At 27.9% G+C, this 25,100-nt stretch overlaps 3 protein-coding genes across 3 annotated transcripts; all 3 read left to right on the top strand.

Moving 5' to 3' along the window:
- Positions 1–4,320: 4,320 nt before the first annotated feature.
- Positions 4,321–7,002, top strand: LOC119680395 (cytochrome P450 9b2-like). Its single transcript, XM_038093187.1, has 4 exons — positions 4,321–4,575; positions 4,633–5,131; positions 6,060–6,696; positions 6,765–7,002. The coding sequence occupies exons 1-4, from the start codon at positions 4,370–4,372 to the stop codon at positions 6,929–6,931; spliced, it is 1,509 nt and encodes a 502-aa protein (XP_037949115.1). The 5' UTR covers positions 4,321–4,369; the 3' UTR covers positions 6,932–7,002.
- Positions 7,003–8,051: 1,049 nt separating this feature from the next.
- On the top strand, positions 8,052–10,769 carry LOC119680394 (cytochrome P450 9b2-like). Its single transcript, XM_038093186.1, has 4 exons — positions 8,052–8,320; positions 8,381–8,879; positions 9,679–10,315; positions 10,426–10,769. Exons 1-4 carry the CDS (start codon positions 8,115–8,117, stop codon positions 10,590–10,592), a joined length of 1,509 nt encoding a protein of 502 aa, XP_037949114.1. The 5' UTR covers positions 8,052–8,114; the 3' UTR covers positions 10,593–10,769.
- Positions 10,770–23,073: 12,304 nt separating this feature from the next.
- Positions 23,074–24,600, top strand: LOC119680873 (leucine-rich repeat neuronal protein 2). The gene has a single exon (XM_038093881.1). It carries the CDS (start codon positions 23,145–23,147, stop codon positions 24,546–24,548), a length of 1,404 nt encoding a protein of 467 aa, XP_037949809.1. The 5' UTR covers positions 23,074–23,144; the 3' UTR covers positions 24,549–24,600.
- The last annotated feature ends 500 nt before the right edge of the window (positions 24,601–25,100 follow it).

The raw sequence follows: 25,100 nt of genomic DNA, 5'->3' as shown, positions 1-25,100 counted from the left end.
TAAATGATAGATAAAATCTTATCTCACGTTTTTGATTTAATGATTTGGTTTCATATAAATGAAGATTCCGATGCACAAATTAGGCATGTGCGTTTCATCTGCGCAGTACCATTTTTTGTATATTAAATAAATTTAATTTTAATCAATAAAAGCTTATAATTATGAAGAGAACATATATAAAACGTAACAATACCTTATTAAACAATGTATATTTATAAATATATGCAATAGTACGCTTCAAAAAACAAAAGTTAATTATTTAAGAGCTTTATTTATTGCGAATGAAGAGTCCAAAATATATATTTCTATTTTTCAACATATCATTAAGTATATTTTACTATTTAAAAATTAAAAACAATCAACAAATGTTTATGTTCTCTTAATTTTATTTTCAAGCAAAGAGAAGACATTTGTATCTTGTATCTTCTCAAAAGTTAATCGTTAAAATAACCTGATCTATTAACTCCGGTGCGGTTGATGACGAAAATATTTGTGGTGTGCATGAAATTGAGAAGAGAATTTCATAATATTTTAAGTTCATTGTCTATCTTCAGAATGATCTTAAGCAGGTTGGTTTGAACGGAACCTAACCATAGCAAGTAATGAAATAATATGCAACTTCAAATTATAAAATGTGATTTATAAGAATTTTAAAGGCATTTTTTTAGGGTGTATGGTGATAAACAGTAAAATTAAGAATGCTAACAATGTTTTATTAGAATATCAGGCGAATAATATAGTTGTATTTTTTGATTTTTGATTTGATTGCAGAGGTACGTTTATATCCTTTTTAAGCTTTTTATATTTTTATCTCTTACGTTTTTGATAGTTCCCGACTTAAAATTATTAATTTCGAGTACAAAATTAAGTTGAATACTTAACACATAAATGAGTCTATCGACTTTATGCCTTTATAGCAGTCTGTAAGTTTGTGCTTTAATGGAATTATCAGTGATACTTGTCGATTAGCTTGATCTCAACAACAGATCTCCTTCAACAGAAAGCCTACTGTTGTATTTTATCTATGAATTTGCCTTTATGACAAAAATATTTAATTTCTTTGCATAACTCGATAGTATTGCAATAACAATAATTATATATAACGTTTGTTATAAAATAATATCCGACGTAGTAGCCGGTTTTCTACCACCTACATAGAGATAAGATTTTAGAATAAATTTTGAAAATTAATTTGCGCAGTTAAAAAAAATTATTATTTTAATAAGATTAATATTTTTGAATTTGTAGGGTTTTATTGGTGAATGAAGTCATCACAACCTTACATACTAGAATTGCCAAAAAACTACAAAAAGTGTTTATTTGCTCACGAAAGAGTCAAATATTTTTTATTTGTTATTTTTTGGAATATAAAAAACTGACAATTATTTTTTATCAATGCCCAATACATTATAATTAATGTAATGTATTTGAATTGATTTAGAATAAAATAATGTTGAAGATTTAAAACACAAAAAAAGCATAAAATTTTAAATATTTTACAAACAATTTATATTTCTTTTTATTTTACTACCTCATTTTCTGTTTGTTTATATGTGCTTGGAATATTGTTTTTGAATTATTATCGTATATATTCAACTTTAATTAATAATTATGAAATCTATGTAGCGTGATCTGTTCTAAATAAATTTTATTGTACCGAAATAATTTAAATTGGCAACTGGTTAGATAATAATTCATATATGGATTTGATGAAAATGGTATAAAGATTTATATTTTTATATATGGATTTTTGATATCAAGAATATTTTTCATATATTGTTTAATATGTTGATTCGTCGATATTATGATGCTACTCTTTGAGTTTGTGAATTGTATCTTTTTGTTCCTTGGTTTATTGCTTGTCAGCTTTAATTCCCAGTATATGTGTTTAATTTCATAATTTAGAGTTAGATGGACATAGGATTGCTGATGTTATAAACAATAAGTTTTTATGCCTAAGTTCTTTCATTGCCGATTGACCATCTAGTATGTTGACCAATAAATTCAAAGTGACATATTTTCTTTTTAATATTTATTACTGTGTCACTATATTCAGTATCATTTCGGTGATTTATTTTATGTCTGACACAACCAACAATATTTATTTCTGTATATTATATTGATTTATTGCTACTTTTAACTTACTACTTTTAGTTTTATAAATTTTGTATGAATTGAGGAAAGTTTATCCTATAGCAATAGATTTTAACATCGTAATCACCCACTGAAGAGAACTACTAACAATGTTTCAGAATAAATATAGATATACAGTACATTATCTTTGCATAAAAATAAAAGTTTTCCTACAAATATATTATAGAAATTATCATTTAAGGATATTGAAAACTTGAAATAAGTGATGCCTTCCATGTTTATTAGACCGACCCGACCATTCAAAGAACATTAAACTAAAATAATAAGAAAATAATAATAATATAATAAGAGCTAAGAACTGCGAAATATTTACTGTTTTTTTGAAGAGACTTAAGGATCTACTTAAATATTTGGTGCTTTTGTACTTTCCAAACATAAAAAGACAAAATGAGCAATTTTTAAAATATTCTGCAATTCATTACTGAACTCTGTATTCAATATAAGATAAGGTTCAACGACTTACATATATACAACGATGTGAAAATTCCACTGGACAAGTAAATATATATGCATACAGTTGTTCCTTAATATCAATTAATTATTTGATTAGATTTGATATGCGGCGCTGTTAACCGAATCTTATGCTTATCTATCAAAACAAAATGATAATTTTCCACTTTCTTTACGAAATTAATCAAATTGTAAAATGATTGCAAATGTATGACAACTAAGCATACTTAGTTCAACGTAATATAAAGTCTTTACTAGTGGCATATTAATTTGTTGGTGTCTATGCTTGTATTAAAGATATAACGTGTTCATTCAATTTGAATCTATATGGTTTTTTGCTTACTAATTTTTAATTAATCTGGGTAAGCATAATCAGGAAGTATAATCTCATCAAAGGTCGGCTTTAGACCGTTAGAGAATAGCACAGAAAATCGTACTAAATAGTAGTATATTTATTACTTCTTCCTTTTTTGGGGCGTATACGAACTTGTTACCATATCTTTGTTAAAGTTGCACAGGTTGCTTAAGGAGAAAACGAGTGTAAGAATTGGGTACTATATCCAACCGTGTCACCGTTTGCAAGCCTTAGATTCCGATATGGTTGCCTTAGCCAAGAATTGAGCACATAAAACTTAATAGGGGTAGCTTAGTGCATTTAATATTAACTAAAAGTGAAGCTAACAGTATAATATCCAAATTAATATTATATTAAATTTGGAGCCTTGATAAAGTAAAATAAAATAAGTCCTGACTTACTTATGAACATTTCTTTCAAGATTGAATAAATGTATTTAATTAATTTTAAAAATTACAATTTCGTCAATTATTCTTGTAAAATATTCATGTGATTAGATGTAGGGTACCAATCCCAATGCGGTAACTTCTTTTGTTTTGACTGCGGTTTATGATCAAAACAAAATGATTTTGCAGAAAATATACGATCGTAAATTACAAGTGCTGAGGAAGCGTAAATTTTATTTTGAGATAAAAGATTTTTGGTACTAAAAAATGCTTGATATATAACACTCTATTTCAATGTATAGAATAATTTAAAATATATTTCGTAAGAATTGGTCTTTTGTTACGTATGACCATTACTATTACTATTATGATTATCTCTTGTTACATATCATAACTATTATCACATCATCATAGTTCACAGCGAACCATCTTACATAATAATTTAAATGATATACTTAATTTTTAACACGTTTTTTTTGATAGTGCAGTATGAAATCAAATAATAATTTTATCTATAATACATAATTATTAAAATGTTTAATTGATTTAAACGAAACAATAATGACAATCCTGTAACAGACATGAAGATTGTGTGTTACAGCTAGACAAATTATGCAACTAAAAACGCCGCTTGTTTATTAATAAAAAAAAAAAATGTAATTTTTTTCTTTTATTTATTTCAAAATGGTTTTTTTTTTCTAAATTACTTTAATTATTTATTGCTTAATTTGCTCATAATGCCCAAAGCTGAAGAAGTTGAAAGCAGCTCTCCGAGTGTTTTGTTGATAACCAGAATAAAGCTCGTTCTCTGTTGATAAAAATTTATTATCTCTAAGACCATAATATCACTCACTTTAACAAAATCGTTGGCTATATGCTCATAAATAGTGAAAAATATTACAATAAAAAAGTATGATTATTTCAATATTAAATACCGCGTAAAATTGATTAATCAGTTTAGTTGTGGTTAAAATGTGTAAATGGAGTCATTCAAAATAAAAGAAATTTAATATAAAAAACTGAAATGGCTTTTCTTGAAGTGGTTGTAGTTACATCCCTAGCCCTGTGGCTGATATATAAATGGTTGACAATTCATGACGATGAATTTAAGAAGCGTAATATACCCTATGAGAAACCATATCCTGTAGTGGGTAATTTCGGCAAAGCTATGATGAACAAAGAGTCGGGGCAAAAAACAATTCTTGAATTCTATAAACGCAATAAGAGGCAGTAAGTATTAATATATTTAAATGCTGTTTTATGAATATATTTCTTTATATTTTTTAGCAAAATTGTGGGTTTCTTCGATTTTCGTAATCCAGTTTACTTTATTAATGAACCAGAAATGATAAAAAAAATTTGTATTAAAGATTTTGATCATTTTCCAAACCATACACCTTTTATTAATGTTGACGACGATCCATTGCTAGCTGGTATACTTACTATAATGAAGGATCAACGTTGGAAGGATATGCGTAGTATATTGACACCAGTTTTCACAGCCGTCAAAATGCGTAATATGTTTCCATTGATGAATGAATGCTTCAGTGAATGCATGAAAAATTTAAAAACGAAATTTTCAAATGGCAGCTGTGAACTTGAAATGAAACAATTCATGACGAAACTCTCGAATGACATTATCGCTTCGACTGCCTTTGGAATAAGTATTAATTCACATGAAGATCCAAATAATCAATTTTATAATGTGGGTCAATCAGTTACCAATTTCAGAGGCATACAAATGCTTAAGGTCATGATTTCGAATGTAGCACCTTGGATTTTAAAGGTAACTATATTTTTATACTAATATATATATTTTTATATTTAAATAAAAAATAAACTATTTGCAATTTAGGAACATATTTATCAAAGTACTTTTCTTATACATATATTTAAAATTAAAAAAAATATATAACTTTTAATAGATAAACTAAAACCATGTATACCTATGTGTTCCATTTTTATATATTATGACTGCGAGCATTTAATTATAAAGCAGTATTTGATTCACTTAGGTTTTAAAAGAATTATTACCTAAATTTGTAAAGATAAATATTAAGCAATTTGCTAAGTAATTTATGATTTCGTTCTAATATAAACACAGCAAGTAAAATTGTTAATAAAAACTTTCGCAGCAAAGATAACAAAACTCCAGAAAAATATGCGAACATAAAAAGTCAAGTACGGCTTTGGATCAGTTGGTTAAGGTGCGCTCAGTTTGTTGTTGTAGTTCACTACTTTTCCAAAAGCCTCTTTATGTAATTTTCTAACTATATATTTACTTCAAAGTGATGTTTATATTGTTGTAGCTCGCTGTAATCTATCAAGCAGATAACAAACGTTATGTTAGGTTGATTCAGTTATAGATCTATTGGTTCCTAGCGATACCAAATGGAACTATATATAGATTTTGTAATTTTGTAGCAAATGTTAACAACATCTGCTTCAAAATGCGATAAACTTTAAGATTCATTTTGTTTGATGAACTTATTCAGCTACTCTTCGAAATTTGCTTTAGTGTGTTTATTTTAAAGATATTTGATTTTATGTGTAACTTGAACTATTACCGGTGTCCTACATATATACTATTATTGTTCAGAACATATATTTTTCTGCAAATTTTTGCAAATGATCTTTGCATGAAGTACGCTTAAGTGTGAAGCTATTTATTAATGTTAAATTTATTAAAATTAAAATAATTATTTTGTTTTTAGTATCTTGGTATCAAAATTTTTGATCAGGAACAAACAGATTACTTCATGCACCTTGTCATTGATGCCATGAAATACCGAGAGAAAAATAACATTGTACGACCCGACATGATACATCTGTTACTAGAAGCAAAGAAAGAATCCGCACAATACTGGTCTGATGAAGAAATTGTTGCACAATGTTTCGTCTTCTTCTTCGCTGCTTTTGAGAATAACGCAAACTTAATTTGTGCGGCAAGTCACGAATTAATGTCAAATCCTGATATTCAAGAACGTTTGTATGAGGAATGTCTTGAAATTAAAAAGGAATTACGGGATCAACCATTAAATTATGATATAGCAAATAAAATGAAATATATGGATATGGTGCTTAAGGAAACACTCCGTAAATGGTCTATTGGCCCAATCACAGATCGAGTTTGTTCTAAGGATTACAAAATAAAAGACGAGTTTGGTAATTTTGCCTTTGAATTTAAAGTTGGAGATCGTGTTTGGTTTCCAATCAGTGGCTTGCACATGGATGAACGACATTTTGAGAATCCTGAAGAATTTATTCCCGAACGTTTTAGTGATGATAACAAAAGAAATATTAAACCATTCACATATCTTCCATTTGGTGCAGGGCCTAGAAGTTGCATAGGTATGACATGCAGTTTTCGTATTATATTTTATTTTATTTTATTTTGTAATTTTTTTGATTACTTTTAGGTAATCGTTATGCACTGATGCAGGCAAAAGCAATGTTATACTACTTAGTTGTTAACTGCAAACTGGAACGTTCAGAAAACACTGTAAAAGATGTATTCAATGACATGCGTGGTTTTAATATAACTCCACGTGGAGGTTTTTGGATACGCTTTGTTGTAAGAAACTAACTAGCATAATAATTCATTATTTGTGCTTAATTTTATGTATTTACAATATTTTTATCAATCGATTGAAATATATTGGTGTATGATATTTCTGATAAATATTAAAGTCAATGATACACATATATTTATTCTATGTATAAGTTGAATAGTAATTATTTTAATAAATGTTCCTATTAAAATTCCAAAATGTGATAATCGGTCAAATTATTAACAGAACAATAGCTGAGTTGCCCATCTTCGAGACAATATATCATATATTTCAATAATATCCACAAAATACTACTGAGCTGCAGTTAGTGGATATATGTATATATTTTTAAATTCATTGAACATTTTATTTTCTGTGGCTGTTTATATTTTAGCGAGGAAGTATGGATTTTTTGTATTTGTAAACTCCTTTTTGGTCTTTTTGAATCAAACACTGTCTTTAACAATATCAGTAATATTTATTCTAAATTTTTTTCTTTGCATAAGTTTTGTTGAGATTGAGATATCTTAATTCAAATATTGTTTGAACTTCATTATGTTCAAATATTTAAGGAAATACGTTTTTTTGATAGTACATAATAATAATAATATTATTTTATTAATAATACATAATTATTTAAATATTTGATTAATTTAAACAAAACGATAACGACTTTTGTTTAAAAGCAATGTAGATTGTTCGTCATAGATAAACAAATTATATATCTGAAAACGTCGCTTGTTTATTAAAAAAAACTGTTGCATTTCATTTATTATCAAATAATTTTTACTCTTACTAACTTTATTTATTTACTATTTAATTCACTCTGAATGTCCAAAACAATATGAGTTAAACGCTTCTATGTGCTTCTCTGTTTTGTTGATAATTAAAATAAAGCTTGTTCTCTGTTGATAAAAATTTATTATCTCTAAGTATAAAATATCTCTCACATTAAGTAAGCGATGACCATATGACCATATTCAGTCAAAAATCATCCAAAAAAAAGAGTTTTTGAATCAAAATTTTCTCTCCAGCACTCGAGATCTGGAGACTACGCGACAAACTACAAAATTACATCAGAAGAAACAAAAGCTTTTTTATTATTTCAAGTTTAAATAGCGCGTAAAATTTGTGAGTGAGTTCAGTCGTTCTTAAAATGTGAAATTGGATCCGTGATAAATAAAAGAAATTTAACAAAAAAAAATTAGTGTAGTTAAAATGGTTTTTATTGAAATAGTGTTAGTTGCATTTCTTGCCTGTTGGCTGTTATATAGATGGTTAACAGTTTACTACGATGAGTTTGAAAAGCGTAACGTACCCTACGAGAAACCTTACCCCATGGTTGGTAATCTTGGGAGTGTTGTGTTGAACAAAGAGCCTGTGCAGAAAACAGTTATTGAATTCTATAAACGAAATAAAATGCAGTAAGTGTTATTATATTCACATGTTGTTGAATATGAACATGTTTTTTCATTTTTATTTAGCAAAATTGTTGGTTTCTTCAATTTTCGTAATCCAGTTTATGTTATCAATGAGCCAGAGTTGATTAAGAAAATTACTGTTAAAGATTTCGAGCATTTTCCAAATCACACACCTTTTATTAATGTTGACGACGATCCATTGCTAGCTGGTATGCTTAATATAATGAAGGATCAGCGTTGGAAGGATATGCGTAATACATTGACTCCAGTATTTACAGCAGCTAAAATGCGTAACATGTTTCCATTGATGAATGAATGCTTTAGTGAGTGCATAAAGAAATTAAAAACAAAAATGCCAAATGGCAGCTGTGAATTCGAAATGAAACAATTTATTACGAGACTCTCAAATGACATAATTGCTTCTACTGCCTTTGGAATAAATGTTAATTCATATCAGGATCCAAATAATAAATTTTACAATGTGGGTCAATCAATTACTCGTTTTAGAGGATCACAAATGTTCAAGTTTATGATTTCAAATGTAGCACCTTGGATTCTAACGGTAAGTATATTATTATATAGTACTACATCTATTTTTAATAAAACTTTCTCGTTCAAAAGTATACACATTACATATTAGGAATGTTTCAATAGCAAACGTTTTCAAATATAATTATAACAAAAATATTTCAGTGCAAACAAGTATTTAATGAAATTTAGCTGAACCCAATCACCTTAACGCTTATTCAATCGTAATAGATAAACTGAAATTGAGTGTAAGCTATAATACGTTATTTCGTCATATTTGATATATGCGTGCACTTAATTATAAGCAAAAGTAGTTTGTGACAGACTAAATAGTTCTCATAGAGATATGAACCAAATTTTAAACGATTAATTATTAAATAATTTTCTGAAATTTACATTGAATGCGAAGGTTAGGTTTAGCTAAATTGTCTGGCTGTAAGTCACGTATAGTCCTAGCAGTACCAGATGGATTTAAATGTCTGTATAAATTTTATAGTAATCACTTTGCAGAACTTATTGAGCTCTATTTCTGTAATAGAGCCACCAAGCATTTTTTAAAGATATTTTTTCTTGACCAGGCTTCAATGAGGCTTGAACCCAAATCTTGTGCGCACATCAAATAGAAAATTTGTAGATAAAAAACTTTATACATGCAAAAATTTTAATATTTACTTTTAAATAAATAATTTTTTTTAAAACTGTAAAAGATACTATACACTTAACGAATAAATTTCATATTGTTGTGTAACTACGATAATAGCTCGTTATAAGCTAAAGAATAGCACCAGCTACAAATATTTTAGAATTAAATTAATAGGTAATTTTCTTTTCAGTACCTTGGCATGAAAATTTTCGATAAAGAGAAGACAGATTACTTTACTCGCCTTGTTATTGATGCCATGAAATACCGAGAGAAGAATAACATAGTACGTCACGACATGATTCAACTATTACTAGAAGCTAAGAAAGATTCTGCACAGCACTGGTCTGATGAAGAAATTGTTGCACAATGTTTCATCTTCTTCTTCGCTGCTTTTGAGAATAACGCAAACTTAATTTGTGCGGCAAGTCATGAATTAATGTCAAATCCTGATGTTCAACAACGTTTGTATGAGGAATGTCTTGAAATTAAAGAGGAATTACAAGACCAACCGCTGAATTATGATATAGCAAATAAATTAAAATACATGGATATGGTGCTCAATGAAACTCTCCGCAAATGGTCTTTCGCTTCATTCACTGATCGTGTTTGTTCTAAGGATTATAAACTGACAGACGAAGACGATAATTTTGTTTTTGACTTTAAACTTGGTGATCGTGTTTGGTTTCCACTTGGTGGTTTACAAATGGATGAACAATATTTTGAAAATCCTGATGTGTTTGATCCAGAACGTTTTAGTGATGATAACAAAGGAAATATTAAACCATTTACATTTCTGCCTTTTGGTGCAGGACCTAGAAATTGCATAGGTATAATTCTATTTTTTGAAAATAATGCTTTGATGACGTATACGAATTTGTTTTTATTTTATATTTTATTCATAATTTCATATTTTTTGATATTAATTTCTTTACTCTAGGTAATCGTTATGCATTGATGCAGGCAAAAGCTATGTTATATTATTTAGTAATCAACTGTAAATTGGAACGTTCGGAGAAAACTGTCAAAGATATTTTCAATGATATGCGTGGCTTTAATGTAAACCCGCAAGGAGGCTTTTGGCTACGCTTCGTTTCGAGAAAGTAGCATAGCAACTCATTGATTATGCCTAACTTTATCTATAAATGTTTAGTTCTACAAATTTTAATCAATTTATTTTATCGATCGTTATTGCTGTACACAAAGACTTATCTTTTGTTAATAAGAAATACTTAAAAATAAAATATTTTGTATAAGACATTTGTAATATATATTAAAGTTATTGATAAGAATATATTTGGTTTGGTTTTGTGATAATTATATTTGATATGTTATTTATATAAATACAATATTTATAATTTAATAAATATAAGCATATATACATATAACAGTTCGTACATAATTTGTATATAATTTGTAAATTTTCTTTTTCAATTTATAATAGCATTTTAAAATATTTGTATATATATTAATATGCGGTAATATTGTAAAGAGTAACAGTAGCTTTATTTATTTTGAAGACGGATTATTTTTTCAATATAACGTTTAGAACAAAATAAAATACAACGTACTGACGTTTATAAAAAGCATAAGGTCCGGTAAATAAAATTGGGTTTCGAGCAATAGCTCACTATAATCTTGTATTCTCTATATAAAAATAATTAGGACAGGCATTGAAGACTTTTCTTTAATATAATATAATATTATAAAAATAAATTATATATAGTAAATAAAAAAAATTTAAACATAAATATGAAATTAATGTAATTAGAGTATTATATAATAGGTTTTCAATAATCTATAAAAACTCCGATCTCTTTTAGATCGATATAAACAAAAAATAATTCGATTTAGTTAAAACCCGGCGTTATTTTATTTAATTTTTTTAGGTGTTGCTTATTTCTGCTCTTCTTTCTCGTTTCCTTATGCTGACCAAAGAAGTAAGACAATCAATCGCGCTTTCACAGTTACCAGAAAGCAACATTTGGAGTGTAAGTGGTTTTATATTGTTTTGGCTAATTCGTTTCTCACAAAACCAGCCGCCAAAATAAAAAAGACATTTTAATAGACATTTTAATTGGAAATTCCTTAATCCTCTTCCCCTACTATAGCAATAACATTAAAACTAAAATATTTTGTACATTCAATTGCATATCGAAGACTTTCCTATAATTGAGTCCATCGTCCTAAAACATATAAATGGTTGCACTTCTTCCTCCATACCTACTTTTGTATTTTAGTAATTATTTAAGTAATTTTGTTGATAAAAAATGAATACAATAAATTTTGAGTAACAAGGCTATTGAGATGAATACTATTAAATTGCATAATTAAGGCAGTCTATACAACTACGCTAAAAATTAAATTTTTAATTAATACTTTCTTATCTTTTGTTATTTAAGTGGTGGTAAAATGATGTGATAAAAATAAATTAAGTTATTCAATTTATTTGTAATGCAGTAATAGAGTCACAAAAACCGTGTATACATTCAGTGCAAAATGTACTAGGAATTTTTAAATGAAACGAGCTTCACTCAAATTAATGCTTTAATTCAGGGCTGTCTAAAGCACGTCCCGCAGATCACATGTTTGTGCGGCCCGCGACATGTTCTTAATCTACTACAATTACCAAATTTTCTTTTGGTTTTCTGGTAAAAGAACATTATTTTATTTTTATGGTATACCAAATAAATGAAATTTAATTTATATATAAATAAAACTAAATTTAACATTAAAACCGTATTTTTATTTTTGTCGAAAACAAATATGAACGTTTGTGTTTGTTTCTGCGGCCCTTCAATCTGTACAGTGACTTGTATTGGCCCGCGATCGCATCTGGTCTGGACAGGACTGCTTTAAATTAAACATTTCTCTTACTTTTTTAATTGAAAGCATATGATTTTGATCAGTTTTTTAGTTGTCAAACTGTTAATGTTAAAAATAGAAGTAGAGGAATACAATATTATGTATGAACTTTAGCAGAATGAACTTTAAGATTCTTCACAAAAAGTTTTAGATTCTTCACAATATGAGTTTTCTTCATCGATTAAAATTGAGTTTATGATACTTATTATAATAAGTATAATAACTATCATAAACTTATAATATATAACGGTACTTCTTAATTTTGGAGTCACTTGATTTTCAAGTATCTGTTATGAAAAGATGGTAGTTTGTTTACATATATTACATATTACATATATTACATGTATTTTCCATTGAAAACTCTATTCATATCAACTTATTCAATTTCATTTGGATTAGATTTGATTCACTCGGTGTCTACACTGACTGCAATTTGTGAAAACTTTTACGTTCAAATCCAAATACGTATTTAGAGAAATGATTTCTAGAAATATATGTTATTAATTGTTATTACCTGGGACTCTGCAGAAGGTTTATTTGTTGCTTTGAGAATATTATTTATTAAGTACAGTGTTGTTGTTTTGAAAATATTTAATGTAACCAATTTGGTTTTTCGATTTTAATGCTTCTAAGTATAATTTTATTTAAGACAATGGCAAATTCCCTGGGGCCGCAAGTTCAAATTAAAAAAATTTTTTGATCGATATATTTTATATATATACATATCAAAGAAATCTTGGATTGTTTATTTCTTGTCATAAAGACCAAATTATTTTAATTGATTAGGTTGGATTTCAATTTCGGTTTTACAGAGTAAAATGGGAATTAAAATACGATATTTTGTAGATTTGCACTAAAAAGCAATATCTATATTTTCTAATAGTTCTGTATTTGAAATATGGTCTAATATGATTGAGTCTTCTTATATTCTAAATGAATTTTATCGAGTGTTTGAATGATTGATGTTCATAAATGAAGGGCAGTCAAAATTCGAAGTTTTAGTAAAATTTGTTGAAAATTGTGGCTATTTCGAATCTTATGGTTTCTGTTTAAGGAAATTTAGAGAGCAAAACTCGCTTTAATTATATTATTTGTTGCATAAAACAGCAATATGATCAGAATATATTTCAATCTAAATTAATAAACCCGACATTCATGATTATTTCAAAAACCGTTTGCAAAATTTCTTTTTATTGCCAATTTTAGAAGTTGCGAGTCAATATTAGATATGCTAAAGTTCGGCGTTTAGAGCCAAAATCATCAAATAGAGTCAGAAAAAACTATTCAAATTGAAGTAACCATTAAAGAAAATAAATATTGTTATTCAATAGACGTTTCAATTAGAACCAATAATATTCAATTTACCATTATTCAAGTCGTTTTTTTTATTTTATATTCTTTGGGTCGTGTTGGTTAAGGTGCCCTGATTCTGAGCTTTACATTTAGCAGGGCCCGAATTCAATTCCTGGTACTTGCAGTCTCGAAAAATAATAATTTTTCACGAATAATTAAATACAAGAACTATTTCCAAGACCACTGATGATGGGTATTTGGCAATACTCGAAACAGATGTGTGGTCAAACTTCAATTAATTTTTTTTTAAGCTTTGCAATTATATTTAACATAGTAATTAATTACTTTGGTTAATTAAATTTGTGTCTCTTCAAATTTTTTGAAAGATTTAAATTTTATTTGTCCCAAATATAATTAAATATTAATAATAAATAATATTAAATTATATAAAAGGTAATTTTTTACAATTATACAAATTTTAATTAAGTTTTTGATTTATATAATTTAATAATTATAAAAATCTTTTGTTAATTTTAATTTTAGCATAAAATAAATGGCACATAAAATAGTTTTTGCAGATTAAATTATTATAAATAATTGCGGTTGCAAAATTTGACATCCTTTATAACTGAATTCAATGATATGAATTATTTGTTTTAATACTACATACTTATACACAAGAAATTAAGAAAAATATTAGCTTTGACTTTGTTGTATCATTGATGTACTTCATACATATAATTGTATAATAAATAATTAATTTTGTGATACTATCATCATATTAGTTAACATTTTTTTATATAAAGCTCAACATAATTATATATCAAAATATATACCTACACTCATAAAAATCACTAATCGATAATGTGTTCCAAGAACTAAAAACTTGAGAGATTATCTACAGACACGTCTGGATAGATGGACATCGCTCAATTCAACTTTTGCAGAATATTTTTTTATATTTAATTGTAGACACACTCTTCACTACATTACAAAGCCAGTGACAAACTTAATATAGCATTGATTCACAATAGTATGAAGAGTGAAGTAAACAATTAATTATAAAATTGAATAAAATGGCTTATCTTCGTTATTTATTGAAATGCATCCAGGTGAAAATGAAGTTATTGAATTGGGATTAAACAAATTAAATAAATAATAATTTTTTTATTGCATATAATTTAATTAAATGAAATTAAAGCATTCATAAATACAATCATAGTATGCGAACATTCATTTACTCAGTTAATTAATATTGTATTTAATAAAATGCTTATTGCCATTGTTTTCAAAATCCAGGGACGAATTTGTTTTTCTTGGGTTTGGTGTTTTTGCTTTGAGTTGAATTTATATCTCGTAAGACTGAAATTTGATTTAGAATTATTATACATATTTATTTAAATTGACTTAATAAATAAGTATTACGCAAAAGTATATAATGACTTGTATTAGTCATAACCTTGTGAAAACTCTACATTTGTTAATAGAGGGCCTCGATTATTTTCCTGTTGTTCATTGTAATAACGTAAAAAACTTCGCAACACGTTTAGTCATTTCATTTATCAATTCTGTAGTATATAATATATATTTGATCAGATTTTTATAAAGTCTTCAATTTATGGATTATATTATTTTCAATTAAATATTTAATATTTTAATTCTTTTATGAGTCATTACCAACGTATTTGGATTTAAAGAAAAAATTTTAAATTCTTTTGTCTTGGATACTAATCTGCTGTCAAGAGGCGAATAGTAAGGCAGTGACAAAGATCATTGTATCGATTCAACATCATCCACAAGATCTTTCTGTTTGCTAAATAAAACTGTGCAAGTTTCAGAAAGTAGTTCCTTTTTTTTCCAATAGTGGACTTAATTGTAGTTTTTCGCAGCCAATTTCATACTAAATCCAAATAAGCATCATATATTTTGACAGTTGATATAGTAGGGATTGTTTGTCATTGGTCTTTTTTCAAACGTGGAAAGTAAAAAGTAGCACTTTTTGCAAATTTAACTTGTTTACTTGGCACAAGAAAACATGTCCAAAAAGTAGTAAAAGTAGGAAACTAATATTTATGGTATCGTATGTTCATAATTATGACCAAAAAGAGCATAAAATTATAGTCACTATTCTCATATAACTGTCTGTATAATATGACCTTTAAGGACCACTTGACATTCACAGTTTTTTCAAATAATTTTAAATAAGCTCAATGTGACCAATAATGAGTATTGAACGGTAACTAAATAAGCAACTGACATAAAAAAAATTTAAGAAAATTTGAATATAAATCAAATTTAATTTTTTTTTTGAAATTTAATCGCCTTAAAAATTATTGTAATGGTGCTTGATCTACTCGGATCGGGATGCCATAAATGTAAGCAACACTTTACAGGGAAATATAGACCTTATGGTGGGATACTTCCAAAAATGGAAGATTAAAATTAATAATGACAAAACCAAGGCTATATTTATAACTCGAAAAAGAAGACAGCATCCCCCAAGAGTGAGCGTTTGTGACACGGAGATACGGTGGGAGGATAGCATAAAATATCTGGGGGTCACTTTTGATAAACGGTTCAATTGGCTTAAATATTTCAAATACAAACGGAATAGCTACTCTAAGATTCTACATTTATTAAATCCACTATTTAATAATTATTACTTCAACTTTAAAAACATAAAGTTACTTTATACGCAAGTAATTAGGTCAGCACTACTATACGGATGTGTTACATATAGCAAAGCATCAAATACTACCTTAAAGCAATTACATATAACTCAAAACCTGGCTTTAAGAAGACTGTTTAAGATTCCATGGTATATTAGATCAACAGACATACATAGAGATCTTAGGATTGACTCAGTGAACAAATATATTAGAGACAGAGCTCTAAAATTATTCACTAAAGTTGATACGCTACGTAGCCCCGCCCTAACAATCCTCAAGTCCACTTCTGGATTTTCAGGAAGATATGCTTATTTAAGGTCCGTCATCAACTAAAAGACAAATAAATGAGATGATCTTAGCCTAGTTAAAGCCTAGTGTGGGGTAGTGATAAGCCCCCCAGCCATTATAGAGTAAAAGTGCGTAATAACACTAAGTCAAGAACAAGAAGAAGAAGAAGAAGAATGGTGTAGGTTTGTGACTTTAATTGTGATAGCGACTATTAAATTAAAAAATATGTCGAAAAAATAAGAGATCAATTTTCATTTTGAACTACCATTTTCATTTATTGCCATATTTTTTATAATTATAATCTCCCATAAAATTTTTGTATTTTAAAAATCGTCTCATCAGATGAGGGGTAAAACAAACTTATACTATACTTGAGGGTTTCCCTCAAGTATTGATGGTTGAGCTAGAGGGTTCTCTAATTTTCTGTGCCTTCGTATAGTACCAGGGGGATTATAATAATATTTCGAATTTCGTATGATACCTAATAAATTTCAAAAAACTTTATTATTTTGGAAAATTGATTCGTATAATATCATTTATGTATTATCGATCCTACCGTGCATTATTTAGTACCATTTCCGTAGTTGAAGCATTGAATTGAAGTTAATTGGAATCAATCCATTGCTCCATTGAAATTCATATCCAATGCTGTCTGTTTTATTGAAAAATTTGTTAATTAATGAAAAACACATAAAACTATATGGCAAATAAAAGCACACACACATTAATAATGAAACAATAATATATTTGTGTGTGAAGGCGTGTATAGTGTCAGCTGTGAATGCTGCTTAACTTTTTTAATTTGCATTTTTGTTTTTGTTTGTATTTCTGTTAGTGTTGCTGTTTATGTGTAAGCGGTTACTTACTCATTAAACTTGCCATGTAAACCAGACAGAAAACCGCAATGAAAATGGCAACGATAATTTATGCATATGTATGTGTTGTTATTGTGTTCTCAGTTTTTATTGTTTGAGTTGTTGTTGTTGCTGTTATGTCAAAATAAAAATACATGATATAAAGGAACAACACTTGGAATTTGTTTTTATTGCTTACGTTTTGCTATCATTTTTTTGTTTTGTTCTGTTTTTTTAGTTTTTACAGTTTAACATAACACAGAACATACTAATTTATCCTTTTTATTTTGCATTTTTTCTTTTGTTTTGAGTTAAAACAGACATTGCGATGTCAATCTGAGTGAAGTTTCAACTTTAAGTATTGCTCAACTTTAAGTATTTTAATCTTTAAATAAATTGTTTCCTGTTGACCATATTGTTCGAGTAGATATTTTCCACACACATATAAGAGTGTTAAAGTTCAAAAACAGAGTGTTTTCTGTTTAATGGAGCTAGGTTTGTGACATGCCTTCTAGGACCAGGATTGAATAATTTTCTATGGAATTGATAACCACATTTTTTCTTTAATCGATATTCGACTTCATAAAGGTGAATAATATTACTCCTCAAAAAAAATCCTTGATCACTTAAGATATATTGATTTTAAATGTAGAAACTAGATTTCTGCACTGATTATACATTATTAGTTACACCTTACATAATATCAGTATTTGTATCTACTAAAGCTTTAAACGTTTGATATTTTCTTTATTAGAGCATTTTCTCTTCCTGTAATTTAATTTTACATAAGTTTTGAAAAAATGCAAGTGAGGCATTAAGATCTTTGTACTGATTTCCAATGCATGGTATTTGGTTCATCGATGTTTCATAACTAGTTTATAGATAAAGTGGGATTATACATTATTATTATAGATACACATTATATTTGTCGTACTTTTACCATTTATTGGTATTCAATTAATTTACATTAACGTAATTTTTGTTTCTGTAACTTTATTGCTATAATTTTGAGATGACGGTATTAAAAGTTTCAGATCTTTATATTGACTCCACAAGTATGATATATATATGCCGATATTATATATATATAATATATGACGATGTTCATTTTATTGTTTGTCTCATATATTATCTAGAGCGTATCTTGAACATTATTCCGTGAAACTTCAACTTTTTTAATCATCAATAAAATAATAATAATAATATTTCGACTTATATATATTGTAATCTGTTTTTTTCTTGGTAGACTAGTGCTTTTTTTCATACTTAATGCATTTTATTTTTCTAATTTGAAGTAACTTGTTTAAAATTGCATATGCTGAAGTTATCTACAATATTTTTATTATAAGTTGTAATTTGACCATAGACGGAAATCACTATTGCATTTAATGAAAACTAGTATATTTGGTGGAGAGGTTTTGAAAAGTAGTGAACTACAACAACAAAATTTTTTTTATATTATTTGAAATTATTCAATTTTTGATTGACTATGTAGCTGTTCATCAGTTGTCTTGGAATTATTCGTTGTATTTAATTATTTGTAAATTCGCACTGGCAAGACGATTTATTTTTAATATAAGCTGTAATGTAACGTCAGTTTATTAAAAATATACGGTTTCTCCCGTATGAATCGTACAGTAATATTAGCATGACTTTCTCCGTATTACTTTCCTTGATTAGGATTTATACTTAAGAAAGAATAATATAAAAGCATGCAATAAAAAATGCCTCGACTAAAGAATAGTATTGAAATTTAACAATGAAAAATAAATATAATTAATTAATTCAATTATTCCACAGCTCGTTTATGATATATAACAACAGCAGGTGAATTTGTTAATGAACTTTCACAGCAAATTAATAAAACTTCAAAGTGCGGATATTACAAGTTACGAACGGCTTTGGGTCAAATGGCTAGTGAGCGCTGAGTCTGTGCTATATATTTGGCAGGGTACGAGTTCAACCCTTGGTACTTGCAGTATCAAAAAAATATGTAGGAATAATTAAATACAATAAATAATTTCAAGCCCACTGATGCTGGATGCTTGGCAATACTAGAGCTGTATGGTCAGCCAAAAATTAATTAATAAAAATAATATAAAAGAATTTGTGTTGCTATAGGTCATTACTTTCTAATATATTTTCAATAACAAATATACCTATCTCACATTTTTTTTAATTCTTTTCTTTTACTTGACTTCTACCACGTTCACCAATCGATGTTCCTGTGGATTGTCCTTCACGTGCTGTTTGTGGCAGACCCTCTTTTTTGAAATCGTGAATACTTAAAATAATAGTCAAAGTTTTTCATTTAGGAAAAACCTTTAAAACGAAAGTTAGATTTTTGTGGAAGCTGTTTTAATCGAAAATGCATCCATTAGTGGTCTGATAACAAAGTATTAAAACATATTGTTATTAAATTTATATAAATTTTTGTAGTCTTGTCAGTTAGAGGATACAACTGCTTTCTATCCAGTTTTAGCGGATAATAACCAGCAAAGTAATTCATCCCTTAAAAATAGATTAATAGCGATCAACTGGACCATATCGGTTATTACTTTAAAAGTTTGGTTTTGCAAAATAAAGTGTACATCAGATAAGTATTTATTTGCATTTTCATGTTTATTAATATTATTAATAAACATAAATATTGCTTACTTCTATCAATTTCATATCGATTGCATTTGATATAGTGATTCTCTTCATAATTTTTACTTAATATTGCAGTCACTTCAAACATTTTACATTTTAATTAAGCTGGATTAAAATATATTATTAAACTAAAAAAAGATTAAAAGATTACCATAAAATATAAAGTTTTATCCTCAAATTTATTGCTTGAATTCTATAAAATAATGAAGACCACTCTGAACTTTTATTATAAGTTTTGTGATTGAAGAAGCTTTATTTCTTTACATTCTTCAACACTGATATCTGGTTGAGTTTTTCTCAATTTATGCAAACCAGGTGAAAAAGGATTCTGTAAGGCAAATCCTTTAAATGTTGTGAGTGAATGATTGTGTGGTTTTAATTAAAAGTTACGAAGTTACAGAATATTAAAAATATTGCAGTGCACTACTATATCTCTTTTGCGTACAAAATTAAAGAAGCTGAACTATGAAAGGAGCTTAAAATTAAAGTCAAGTAACAAAAGGAGCAGGATTAAGTGCAGAAAAATTCAAATTAATATGCGCACACGCAAATATTCACACTAACTTTTACAGTAACTTACATAAAGAAACATACATATATATAAAATCTTCTTATGTTATAATTAGCAAAGCCTTTCGGTAACAAGCACGGGATTATTAAGAGATTTTTGAAGTCAGATGAATGTACGTTTTTGCTAGGCTTAAGTTGAAGTAAAATTGCAGGATTATTACTGCTGTGATTGAGATACATACTTCGAAATCAACTATAAACACATCAAACTCATATGTTCAAGTATAAGGAAAACTTTGATGGAATCACGAAACTGGAATGACTCTCTGTCTTAATTCGAAATGTTAAACGTGACATTGAAGTTAATCCTTGCCATGAGATGTTTTAATGAAGAAAGAAATCTTTCGTTTAATCTTACAACCCACCCAGTGAAATTTTGTATTTTAAATGAAACTAGGTATATTGCTTTAATAAAAAAATTTATGTAGAATGGAATTTTAATAATTATGTATATATATATAAGCAAATAATTATTTTTTTGCAATACTTAGAAATATATTTTTAATTAAAATTTAGTTATATTACAAAAAATAATATAATATTATGGTAAAGTGATAATACCAAAATACCGCTGTATTCATCAGACTTGGCTCCTTCCGACTACCATTTGTTTTCATCGATGGGACACGCATTGGCTGAACAGCACTTTGATTCCTACGAGGAGGTCGAAAATTGGGTGTCTGGTTGGTTTGCTTTCAAAGACGAACAATTTTTTTGGCGTGGTATCCACAAATTGCCAGAAAGGTGGTCAAAATGTGTAGAAAGCAATGGCCAATACTTTGAATAAAATGTTTTATTACTATCCTATTAATAATTAGTGTTTTATTTTCACCAAAAAACGCTCATTTCATACCGGTACACCTGGTAATTATAATAACTCTAAGCAGTGTTAGTGCCCTATTGAGGTAGAAAATTTGTGAGGTTTGTGAATGGCACTGAGGTCGATATTTTTTTTGTTAAATACACCATGAAAAAAAAAACTTATACTCCCAAAGTCATGAAATATTTATTATATTGAACATTTTAGTAATGATTTATAATTTTAGGAATTGATTGATTTATGATTTGCATAATATACTAATTACATATTGCAAGCCCTCCAGAAAACATAATCCTGAACTGATCGTTCACCAATGATTACATTTTTATCTTCTGTTGATTTTAAGTAAATTTAGAAGAAAAGAATTTTAAAAACATATATATAAGATACAAGTATGTAACTGTATTTGTAGAAATAAAGGGTATTAATAGTAGAATAGTAAAGCATTAATAGTAGTCAAAAAAAACGCGAACTTTCAGTAAAAAGTACTTATTATTATTCATTATATATTCTTTATCTACAGGATCCATTTTTTGCTTTTGCCATCGCAGTTCCAGTTTAAAATACATTATTGGTTTCATATTCAAAACCAAGGTGTAGCGAAAAAGTAATTAGCATTTTTATTAAAAAGTACTCATTATTCTTCATAATATACTCTTTTTCTAAAGGACCCATCTTTTGCTTTTGCCATCGCAATTTCAATTTAAAATACATTATTGGTCTCGTATCCAAAACTTTCGATATTGTCAGCAATTTCTTTTATCATAATTCTCTTATCAGGAACTACACCATATTTCGCTTTTATCTTTCCTCGACCTCATTGGAGGCAATATTTTGACTAAATTGGTAAATATATATTAATACTGGTGTTCCAATAAAAGGTTTTTTGCAGAATTGATTTATTATATATACATTAATTTGGAATAAATGAGTTTCAGTTGGTGTATGAAGATTAGGGATCGAAAGAGGTTAATGTTAGATCAGCATCTTGTTGGGTTTAGTATAAGAAAGATAGTTAGATAATTCTTATAAATTCCTGGAAAATCTTTAGGGAACAATGTTTTAATTATTTTATTATTTGGTTCATTATTTACGATTTCAAAATCGTGTGTGAGAATGTTTTCCCATTATTCTTACATACAGACTCTTGGTTTGAAAATATGCCTATGTATGCATATATTTTGTTCTAAAAATAATTGGGAAATATGAATATTTGTTATTTGTTTTCGAGGAACCAATTGAAAATAAATTTACCAATTGAATCCACAAATATAAAATTTGCACCTTGTGCAAGCCAGTGCCGCGTAAATGAGTAATTTATTGAATATTTTATTCGCCCTTTATTGCAATGTGTTAGATTAGATAGGAAGTAAATTTAATATTGACAACAATATTTTGTTATTGTAATGTTATCTTATCGACAATTTGTGGAACAAAAGATATGTAAGAATGCGAGCAAACTTTGAATTCCAAATCTTTGTTGATGATAAGATTAAATGTTAAAAGCTTCCAGAACGACTCTCTTTGGCAGTAAGAAATAAAGGGAATTCAGTTAAATATGGGAAAAGGTAGTCTACGTATTAAAATATTAAATATTTAAATAAGAAAAAGTGATTGTGCAACGTAAAATAATTGTAAAGTATTAAAAATGGGACTAAAACATTTGACAATCGCGTTCTGTTTGGTATTTATACTAATGAAAGAATTAAATTGTGAAAATATTGACAATAACGATTTCGAACGTTTCTGCTATCCAGCAGCACATCAAAATACGCGTAAATCTTGCGAGTGCAGTAACGAGAGCGATCCACCATGGGGTTTGCGTGCATTGCATATTGACTGCAGTTTCAAATATTTACGCACAGAGGATTTATCAGAAGCTCTGCCATTGTATGCAAATACCTTGGATATGTCATGGAATTCATTGGATAAATTGCCACAGTTTGCTTGTGACAGCTTGAAACAACTCAATTTAATACATAATAATATTTCAGTTGTGGTGAGCAAAAATTTTATAAAGTTGCCCAAATTACGTCAACTATATTTGAGTTGGAATAGTATACAAGTCATAGAACCAAATGCATTTGAAGGTTTGGGAAGTTTGCAAATTTTGGATTTGTCCCATAATAATTTACATGCGCTGAGCTCACAAATGTTTCTACCAATGTTGTTGTTGGAAAATTTGAATCTATCTTGGAATCGCTTATTGAATCAAACTGTTGGCATACAGGAGCTTGAGTTTTATCAAACATTTGGTATTAGTCCCAAATTACGTATATTGAAATTGGAAGCTTGTGGTCTTGCCAATATAATTCTGCCTGAAAAAGCACCTTTGGTTGAATTAAATTTACGTCGCAATCGTTTCAAGCGAATACCAGAAACTCTACCGAGTGATCTACAAAAATTAGACGTCAGTGAAAATTTGTTAACATCATTATTGCCAGCAGACACCAAAAACTTAACGAAATTAAATGAATTGTTGCTGGAGGATATGCCTTTATTAGAGACTATTGAAGAGAACTCTTTGGTACCAATGCAGTCATTGCAAGAAATTAGTTTCCAAAATTGTCGAAGATTGAAATCGTTTCATGCATATGCATTCGGTGTCAATACTACTAAACATCCACAGCTAAAGTCAATGATTTTTCGGGGTTCTACTTTGCGTAGCTTTAATTCTACTCTGTCGCCAATATTCAATCAACTTACCGATTTGGATCTTAAAGGAATGCCGCTATATTGTTACTGTGAATTAAATTGGGTTAAGGATTTACCTATGGAGACTCATGGGCGTTGCTTCAAACCATCACGATTACGCGGTCTATCACTAACCAAAGCACGTGCATCTGATTTCAGCTGTAGCTACTGGCCTCAATGGATTTCTGGTTTAATAATTTTGTGTCTTATTATATTGTGTGCAGGTGGTATTTATTTGATCGTAATGTGTCTGCGTCCACATCGTGGAAGTGTAACGATGCGTCGTAAAGTCGGCGCAGGAAGTCCATATGCTAGGGTAACAATAGAGCCAAATAGACAAGAAAATAATCAATTTTAGTTTGCCTTTTAAGTTTAAACAAATTATTGATTTTTTTTCTAATTAAGTAGAAGTAGGTTTTTTTATTATTTTGTTTTAAGTTCGATTTAAAAAAGTGTTATTTTTTCGCATTTTAATATTAAGCTGTAATCTTTTTATTTATTTTTAATTAACGAAACTTTCACGTTATTTTTTATACTTGTGCGATAACCTATACACTGAATAGCGTGTATCTTATCTAATTAGGTTTGATAAAAAATAAATGGTTACGTTATTTCAAAATAATCATAGTTTTATTTTTATTTACAAAAATTCTTAGTAAAAATGTGATCACTGATTTTTGGAATTAAAATGACTAGTGGTTTAATTTTTTAAAATTTATCGTAACGAATGCACTTGTTCCGCTGTTAATACATAAAAATTAAAATAAATTTGATGATACAAATGGTTCTTTTAAATAACTTTATTTTAAATATTTGAAATTAAAAATCAACAAATAATTTGTTATAAGTTATTTTTTATTTAAGCTTCTAACAAAAATATAAATGAATGTGTTTATTTTGAAGTGTACAG

Source organism: Teleopsis dalmanni, chromosome 2, assembly GCF_002237135.1.
Source record: "Teleopsis dalmanni isolate 2A chromosome 2, ASM223713v2, whole genome shotgun sequence".
Lineage (NCBI taxonomy): Eukaryota > Metazoa > Arthropoda > Insecta > Diptera > Diopsidae > Teleopsis > Teleopsis dalmanni.
Note: the sequence above shows the minus strand (reverse complement) of the source record. Positions and strands in the feature narration are given on the sequence as shown.

Bases quoted from the DNA above. Each gene is read 5' to 3' on its own strand.
- LOC119680395 (XM_038093187.1), top strand. From the start codon at position 4,370: ATGGCTTTTCTTGAAGTGGTTGTAGTTACATCCCTAGCCCTGTGGCTG. The intron at 4,576-4,632 runs GTAAGTATTAAT...TATATTTTTTAG, and splicing joins TATAAACGCAATAAGAGGCA to CAAAATTGTGGGTTTCTTCG. The intron at 5,132-6,059 runs GTAACTATATTT...TTTTGTTTTTAG, and splicing joins TAGCACCTTGGATTTTAAAG to TATCTTGGTATCAAAATTTT.
- LOC119680394 (XM_038093186.1), top strand. From the start codon at position 8,115: ATGGTTTTTATTGAAATAGTGTTAGTTGCATTTCTTGCCTGTTGGCTG. The intron at 8,321-8,380 runs GTAAGTGTTATT...ATTTTTATTTAG, and splicing joins TATAAACGAAATAAAATGCA to CAAAATTGTTGGTTTCTTCA. The intron at 10,316-10,425 runs GTATAATTCTAT...TCTTTACTCTAG, and splicing joins AGGACCTAGAAATTGCATAG to GTAATCGTTATGCATTGATG.
- LOC119680873 (XM_038093881.1), top strand. From the start codon at position 23,145: ATGGGACTAAAACATTTGACAATCGCGTTCTGTTTGGTATTTATACTA.